Below are 9,307 nucleotides of genomic sequence, written 5' to 3'. Positions count from 1 at the left end.
CCCTCTGGGATTATTAAAGTATTTCTGATTCTGATGTATAAACTGCATATAAAGCATTTATAAAAGGTAATAAGATCATTTATTAAGGTTTTAAGCCCACTAAGGACAGGTTAGGGTAAGTGCAACACGACAGGGTAAGTTAAATTAATTCTAAAAGTTCAGGTCTTAAGCCCAAAGATGTTAGGGTTAGGGCTAAAGTAGCATGGCGGGAGCAAAAAGATCTATTTAGCTTTTATATGTATGGTTTTGTTTATAAATGATCATCAAATATTAATAAACTGTTAATCATTACTAAATGGTCTCTTTACCATTTATAAATGATGGCTATGACAGTTATTGTAGTGTTACCAAAACACCTGCTATTAAAATGATGAGCACCATTATATAATTTCATTCATTCCCTATTAGCAAACTCAGACCATCTCTCTCTAGTTATGTGTGGTTGAGCTGCAGTGGAGTCAATCAAATTGATCAGATTTATTTAAAATCACAAATATTCCCTAGAAGAGTAAATTTTTAGGGGTAGATAAACTTCAAAGTACTTTATAAAGAAGGGAATGCAAAATGCAAACATGAAACAAAGGGATGGAAGAATTTCCAACTTTTGTCCAACATTTGAAGTTGCATAAAAAATTATATTTGGTGATTTTCTTTTGCTAAGATGAGATAGCTGACATCAACTATGAGCGTTTGTGAACAAGACTTAAAATTGTTCTCAGTAGCAAATCTTCAGTTGTCAAGGTTTATTCATTTAATGATATAGAATCAGTAAAAAAAAAACACACATAGTCAATTATTTCCATTTAATGTATGATTAAAATTTGTTGAAAATTAAAAAATAATAAAAAACAGACTTGGATTTGCTTCAGAGTCGACTCTGACTTTACTGTATTTGCTTGTGAATGGGTTATATCACAGCTCCACTATTCAATGAACTAGCCTGCTGCTTGGTTTCTTACATTGCAGGACCTGCTGATTAATCTGTGTGTCTGACCTCAGTAACCATGACAACATTGGCCAGCCACTACTGTCAAGCAATAAAAAACAAGAAACAAAGGAGCTGGCTGAAATTCAGGAGGTAGTGGAGTTGGGCATACAGTCCATTAATTTGAGGCTAAAGACATAAGGCTAACTAGAAACTTGCAAAACAGTGGCTTGGTCCCACCTCTGGTTTTTAACCCTGTTTACTGGAATAATCCTAAATAACATCAAGTGCAACCAATCTTCCCTCTTAAGTCACCTGTAGTCCATAGAGTTCAGTTGTGTGTACGTAATTTAATCTCAGCTGACTTTAGAAGTTTGTAAGAAAACATTAGTAAACCAAAATCATCAGGTGAAGGAGAAAGGGAGGGGTCAGTTTAAAGCATGGTTAGGTTATCATAATTCATTCATGGTTTGGTGCAGAAATTATGATAAACTATCAGGATTTTTTGTGTTTTTATACATCCTTAGGAATGTAAGACACAGTTTGAATTTTTTTTTTAAATCTTTATTCTATAAAGAAATATTTATCTGTCCACTCAAGTGTACTTTATGCATTTAATGCTGTAAAAAAATCCATATACCAACAAAGCAGTTGAAGCCAAATATATAGAGTAACACAAAAATTGTACACTGTAGTGATCACTATTTATGAAAGGGGAAACTTGATGATTTCAAAAAATAAAACATGTAAAGTTCTGCCTATAGTGTCAATAAAGGTTTATCAGGAGTTGGACTGGTCTTCTTGAACATATGAATGTTGATCACAAAAAGACGTGGGAGGCAAAGAAAGAGAAACTAAAGGAGACAAGAACCCTTGGACTAAAATATGAGGAGAGTGAAATAATCACCCGGTTATGTGTTCATTTAATCTGTTAAGCTTTTAGCTCCAAACAAACAAAAAAAATGTTTGATGCATATTATTGGCAGATCTTTTGGAGTCTGCAAAATAATATTGCACAGGCATCTGTTGGGGGCATTCCTGGTGGTCTTTCAGAGGCTCATATAGTTTAGATTGATATCCAAATGATGTCATATTGAAGAAAACTATGAACTATATTGTAATATAAGCTTTTGCAATATTGTCCAGCCCTACATGGAGGTGGGGTATCATGCTGTGGGACAGGGAATTTTGGTCTGAGGTTGATGTGAACTAGCCTCGTGAGACCATCCTGATCTCGGGAGCTTTCAAGGTTTCACTCGCAGATCAGTCTGGAGACTCTCAGTTGAAGAAAATTTGGAGCCGTTCACCAAACGAACGTCCAATCAGCGTTGGCTTTGAGGCGGGTTGAGGTGTGACGCAACGAGAAGCACGACAGTTCAGTCTAAAGAACATGGCGGCTTCAGCCGATGAAACTAGCGTTAGCGTGGCTATCGAGCAAGTTTTATCGGAATTACAGAGTATTTCTTCACTGAAAGAAGAGCAAAACACTGCTCTGGAGGCTTTTCTCAGAGGAAAAGATGTTTTTGCTCTTCTCCTGACTGGCTTCGGCAAGATTAGTCTGGCTTGTGGTTGTGTTTTCGTCGTCGCTCTGTTAGTTCGTCATATGCTTCGTTGATCTGATTGGTTTATTTGGCCCGTCTATCACCAATATAGGCCAATCAGCTAACCAGTATTTTCGCCCCTTCCCAAAATTACTTCAACAGAAGGTTTCCATATGGATATGCTGAGCAAATCCATCTGGCGGCTTCAGGTTAGATGTGAACATGGATGAATTGAGGGTGATTATGAAAGAAAAGCTATATGTTTGCAACAGTTTAACCTTCTATTAGAGCAACAGGCCAAAATACACAACCTGAGCTGCAAAGGAGACTCTGTATTAGAATGGTCAAGGCAGAGTCTAAATGGGAATGTACAGTCAGATTTCTGTGAAATAAAGTGTATAGATCTGAAAATACCTTATGCCAAAACATCAGCTGTTGCAATTGCAGAAAAACGAAACAACTCTAAGATTTTCGTTGGTGAAGCCCTTGAAAGGCACCTCTTTCCCATTCACTTCTTAATTATACAATTCTTCCTGTTGCTCGATAAAATAAAATCCCAAAAATTACATTTTAACGTTTGAAATAAAAGTGGCTAAATATGAAAAAAAATGTAGGATGTAAGTACGCTCCAATTTGCACCGTGGAGGAGTGCTGGTGGTGGTGGGATGGTGGTGTGCATTTCAAGACACAAGCCGAAAAAGTTTGTATTTTTCACACAGAAACAATCAATAAGTTCAGTAATACTTCACAGTAGCACTGACTAGCGGCTTTGTCTTCCTACAAAAGGATTTGTGCTTGAGCTGCAGTGTAGTCTCACCTCCCAAGCGCCCTCGTAGTTCTGCTTCTTGAGGCGGACGGCCCAGTTATCGAGGCACGCATCAAAGCAGTGGTCCATGCTGAGGATAACAGGCCGACTCAGGACCACCCCTGGAGGGCCGCAGCTCACAATGGGGCTCAGCAGGGTCTGGCAGCCGGCCAGCGGTAACCTACAGCAGGAGCAGGGAGAGGCGTGAATGTGTTAAGATGAAGTGCTTGCAATTATTTAGATATTAGTGGGAATTTACTGCTCTCTTTGTGGCAGGGTATGATACTGTCACCCCTTCAAATTAGCCAGCAGCTGGAATGCAGAATAATTAAAACCTGCCGGACTCAGAGATGAGCTGGGCCAAATTTGGGAGACTGGCTTCCATTATAATACTATCTCAGCAGGCCGCATTGGCCGGGCTTCTAGAGGATGAGTGCAGTAAGCCAGATAAACATTGCTTTCCAAACAATTCATTTAACTTAAACAGTGCACATCCTTGTAAAAGGCTATGTTATTTATTTACATCCCTCCTCCGCAGTACTGGCACAGCCTCTTAAGCCGTTCCTAATGGAACAGTAGAGCATCAAAACAAACAGCCTAGTGGCATTCAGGGAAGACTGCCAGTTAGACAGCGCTAAAGAGACCCACCTTAAATCTTCCTTCCGCTGAACAGTGAGATAAATCTCATAGATCTTTCCTCTGGGGATGGCCTCGGGAGGAATGAGCAGGCTGATTCCTAATGCAAATAACAACAAAAGGGAGAGAAATAGGAGAGGGGCGTGTGAGCATGTGGGGGACAGCCTCATTTGTTCTGACTGAACACTGCTTTTGTCATCCCACAAAGGGAGCCAGCCCACTTGACAAACTGTACTCATGAAAAATAACAAAATAACAAAAAAAGCAAATCTATTTTGAAGGTCAGAGGCAGCCTCCTTCAGGTGCAGCGGATGGAAATCTGTATGCCGGCAGCCGCGGCGGCACACGTCCCCGATGTCAACAATTAGCTGAGACAAAAGCGCGCGCTGCAGCACAGTTTAAATGTCCTCCGTCTGCCACAAAGTAGATAATTGAGACCATGGAACAGACTACTTCAGGAAAATTGCACTTCCCCAGGAGAGTGTTAGAAATGTACGTCGGAGAATACGGGGAGATACTGAAGCAGTTTGAGTGCTGCAGCATTTATGTTGTGATTCCTCAGCTAAAATTACCCACTCAGAATGCCATTTAGAATATGGGCCAAACAGCGAATGTGACACTATTTTAACAATTTCTCATTTTTTTAAAACCGGGTCCGTTCAGCATAAAACGGCGCCTGTTTGAATGGGGCGAAGGTGCCTGAATGTTTGCGTTCGCATCTGAATCTATAAAGCGTGCGCTCGCTCTGAAGCTGTGATGAATGACAGAATGGCTCCTTTTACTGGATGCATGCAAGTGTAAGATTTCTTTTCCATCCTGAGTCCCTATGAGAAGATAGGTGCCAATGCGTGGTACAGTCAACATGGCTTTCAGTTAATCCACGCATAAAGAATCTGTAAGAGACAGGCAGAGAAAACACACAGACACAAAAACAGAGGGAAAGCATCAGCAAAGGAAAACAGGAAAAAAAGGCCCTTTTCTTCCAGTAGATACTGTCGTGCTGGCATCAGCTAATCTGGACAGCCTACAAAGAGCCAAGTGGAGGAACTATCTTCCGGTATAATTATATAAGCTCTATGCTCTGCTGCTGTAAGAAGGAGAAGTAAAATAGCAGAATGATGATGGACTTTTTTTTTCATTTTAAATTGTATCTGGATAATCTTCACTTTGACTAACTTTATTCCTCCATTCAGGCTCTTTGCACACGGATGACATCTGTGGATATGGGCTACAATTTGCACCTGCTCTGCCATTAGTCAAAGGCTTAATTGGAGTCATTTGCACAAGGTTTTATTGCAGGGATCTTTCTGAGCAGAATCTTTGTCATACAAATTAATTTCAGCTCAGAACATTCATTTTTAACTTTTCATGTCTGCTGTGGAGTAAAGATCACCGATAGGGCGTTTGACCAAATTATTCACGGACGCCACCGAGGGCAGAGCTACACTTTGCTCCACTGTCCTTTCGTTTATGTTTTTGTTTTATTTTTTTATAAAGAAAATCAATTTATTTTACAATAGTTTATCATCCATACAACTAAAGCGCATGGCCAGCTTTTCTAACTGTTTTACTATTTTGTTGTTAAATGTTTTTCCATAAAAACCAAAAATCGATCCTTCAAACAAAAGGTTTCAATGTAAAAGGTCTCTGTTTATATAAATAAGGAAACTGAGTTTTCTTTTAATAAAAAACAACAACAAAAAAAACTTTTTTAAGGTCACCTGATCCGATATCAGAAATCAGTCCGATATCATCCAAAAAACGTATATCTGAATATTTTGGCCTCAATATAAGCAAGCTGATAGGAAAATTCCACTTCTATCCACATTTTTTTTTAAAGTAATCCATTGGTTGATAAAAAAAAATTGGTCAGCTGTTCTCATTCCTGTTGTAACTATTGAGAAATATCCATTGATTAAGCCTTTTTTGACATCCCACGCTAGATAATAAATAATTAAAGTTGGTATAATCATTCCAATATCATATCTGGTCAAAATCTATATCAGCTGCAATATTTGCATCTTATTATAAATGAAATTCCAGGTAGACACCTATGATGAACCCAATGCTATCAGTTAGCCCCAACATTTAGGTATCAGCTGAACAACCAACTCTACTGAAAAAAGTAACCAAACAAAGCTAAAATAGAAGTGTTTAGACTGCATGTTGTGCTAAAATAATTAAAATCAGGTGATACAAGCAGAATTTAACTCTTTAGATGTTTATCAGATAGTTGTCCATCAGTTTAGAAAAATCCAAAGAGGACTCCAAACTGATTGATACCTGTTACAGTTTGGATCCTTTTGATTTCCACTGTTTACTCCAACTTTATCCATCATGTAAAACGTGTTTGTTGGTTTTGAGCCTCCTTTAAAACCAGTTGGACGATTGAGAGTGTAAAAGTGTTTTATACAGATTGTGATTTTAGTCCTACCTAATTTATGTCATTCATGGAAGGGTGCAAATGTTTGCCAAAGGGGAGATTCCAACAGTCTGGGACTAACCTGCAGTACAGTCAGTACGCGTTGCTTTGCTACTTGTTTGACTTTTTACATATTGTGTAAGACAGGGGTCCCTAAACACCGGGCCGCGGACCGGTACCGGTCCGTCAGTCGTTTGGTACCGGGCCGCACAGAAAAAAAAAATTTTTTTATATATATATTATTTATGAACGATCAGAGTCTGAGTGATGTTTTATTTTGAAAAATATAAAAAATTGGGGTATTCTCTCCCAATTGCATCAGTCGGTGCATCTATGCCTCTTGACACAGGTTAATTCAGGTCAAGACGCATCCTATCTATAACATCCTATCTTTGTGAAGCGGGATTTTCTGCGGTTACAGCGACCAAAACAAAGCTACGGAGCAGACTGGACATCAGGAGCACACTTCGTGTACCATTGTCTCCGATTACGCCTAGATGGGACTGGCTTGTTTCGGAGAAACAAGCCCAACTGTTTGTATTTGACTGTTTGTATTTGATCTTATGCCAGTCGTATCATTTTATTTGATCGTATTTACCCCGCACAATTTAAAGGCCGGTCCGTGAAAATATTGTCTGACATATAACCGGTCCGTGGCGCAAAAAAGATTGGGGACCGCTGGTGTAATAGACAAGAAAATAGTTGTGAACCAACCATAGCACACTGCTAATGTTGCTAAAGCTACATCCACATGACCGTGCACACAAGTCAAATTATAGAGCTTACCATTGAGAAAGAAAAGGGTTATGACTAGGGCTCCGAATTAGACCTTTTAAAATTTTATTTCTCCTAAAAATGATAAAAAGTTAATTTGAAGACAAGCTCAGACAGATCTTATATATAAAACATCAGGTTATGTATCTTTTAAAAGTTAAAAGCATACAATCTGTGTTGAAACCTGTCGTATGTTTCTAGTACGAGAAAAACAAAGCTCACTAATCCTGCCTGATCAGGTCAGTTATTTTGGCCTTTAACTTTTTAATCAACCCGAACAACAACATAGAAAACTTGCATTCTTTTGATTAGTTTTCTTTTAGAATAACTAAACAGTATTTTTAACTTGATAAAACCTGATTTAGGCTGATATATCTGTCCACCAATAACTGTTTAGCAGGTGCTGCAGGTTTATTGGAGTGGTGCATTTAGGGGAAAATTCTGCACAAAATCCACCTTAATCACCAGCTAAAACAAGCTGTTAATGCACTTTTGGGGCCCGATCTTGTCCCTTTGAACGTAATGACTGCTTGTTTCTGCCTCATATTAACGCCCTGAAACACATTTAGGTGTGTGTGTCCTGGTACAAACCCATTAGAGAGCCCATATGAAGGAAGTTAAAAGCTGAATAAGACATTGAGATGTTTACAGGACTCAGCTGTTCCTAATAAACGCTCCTTGTTAACATCCAGTCGGACACATTAAAGCAGGTGTAATAAAGCAACAGAATGGACTTTATCTCAGAGCAGTTCTTCATAAACTGTAGCAGCAGATGTTAAATTATTTGGACGACTTATGCAATGTTTGTTTAAAGTTTAGCAGCATTAGAGCAGATTACTGAGATCTCCTTGCCAGAAATGGAGAGACAGTGACTGGATATTAAATGTTTCTTGTCTTTAAAGTCTAAGTGATGCCTCGTGTGGTGAAATGAGGAAACTACTGGATAAACCCAGCGGACTAAAACCATTCATACAGTGTAGTTGTGTTATTTAGTGCCACAGAGATCTCAAAAGGAAGGAAAACAAACAATATATGCGGTATTCTTCAGTTGGGCAGCAGCTGAGGGATGACAAAAACAAAAAAATAAGCTTCTATGGATGGCATCAGATTTTATAAGCTTAAATAAGCATATGTGGAGCCTTCCGTAAGCATTCAAACCTCTAGAATTATTTCACCTTCTGCTGCGGTAGAAAATAAGCTTCAATGTTCTCAACTGGGATTTTATGTAATAGAATGACACAAAGGAGTGCATTATTGTGAATTAGAGGGAAAAGGGATTATTTTTAAACAAATAATCCAGAATCTGGAAGGTTTATTTTTTGGATTCAAGCCAACTCTAGTACATACGGTGAACCATTATATTTTACAATAATTGTGTCGCTAAATATCTACCAGCTTTTATACATTTAAAAACCTAAAGGTTTGTTCAATCATCTTTAATGAAAAATAAAAAATCACATTCAATCATGGAATAAATGGAAATAACATTTGAATATTATGTGCATTTCTAAGTCTTCACATAAATAGCAACTGAATTTAAGTCTGAACTTTGACTGAACAGTTCAAATTAATGTGGTTTGGTCTAAACAAGCTGAAGGGGAACTTTCAGGTCTGCCCAACTTTTATCGCCTTTCAACTTTCCATCAACCCAGATCAGCTTCCAGAGTTCATCTAAGCATGAGCATCTACAAGGCATGATGCTGCCACCACCGTGTTTCATGATATGTGCTCATGGTGATGTAAAGTTTTAGCTTTAGCATTTTACATGACGCAACATTTTTTTCTTTTTTTATCACATCAGAGACCAACACATTCTTCAAATAATGACGGCACAGAACAGGTCATTATTTGTAGGGGAATCATTTTAAAAATAAATTTTTTTTCTCTCTATTTGCATATATATCTACCATCTATCCATCCACCCATTTTCCGTCTCGCTTATCCCAAGTGGGATCACGATATCTATCTATTAGGGGTGGAACGGTTCACAAAATCCACGGTTCGGTTCGATTCACGGTTTCGTAGTCACGGTTTTCGGTTCGGTTCGATTCGGTATATGTTGATTGTTACACTGAAATCCCATAAAAATTTATGAAATTAATGAAAAAATCCCCCCAAATATAATGGATTGTAATTATTTTAAATGATCCGCGGAAACCCTGGATCATTTCCGTATGTTTTGCTGCTTTGAATTTAATCATCTC

The 9,307-nt window shown here is 38.3% G+C and overlaps 1 protein-coding gene across 6 annotated transcripts in view; it reads right to left on the bottom strand.

Moving 5' to 3' along the window:
* The window catches only part of unc5a (unc-5 netrin receptor A), a 246,368-nt gene that overhangs the window by 27,013 nt on the left and 210,048 nt on the right, over positions 1-9,307 (bottom strand). For all 6 annotated transcript variants that reach the window (XM_015377456.1, XM_015377447.1, XM_015377463.1 and 3 more), the window contains 2 exons: positions 3,920-4,007; positions 3,284-3,452 (listed from right to left, as the gene is read on the bottom strand). In XM_015377456.1, the coding sequence (XP_015232942.1) occupies positions 3,284-3,452; positions 3,920-4,007 (257 nt within the window). The remainder of the gene's footprint in view (positions 1-3,283; positions 3,453-3,919; positions 4,008-9,307) is intronic.

Source organism: Cyprinodon variegatus, unplaced genomic scaffold (assembly GCF_000732505.1).
Source record: "Cyprinodon variegatus isolate N-32 unplaced genomic scaffold, C_variegatus-1.0 Scaffold8, whole genome shotgun sequence".
In the NCBI taxonomy this organism is placed as follows: domain Eukaryota; kingdom Metazoa; phylum Chordata; class Actinopteri; order Cyprinodontiformes; family Cyprinodontidae; genus Cyprinodon; species Cyprinodon variegatus.
Note: the sequence above shows the minus strand (reverse complement) of the source record. Positions and strands in the feature narration are given on the sequence as shown.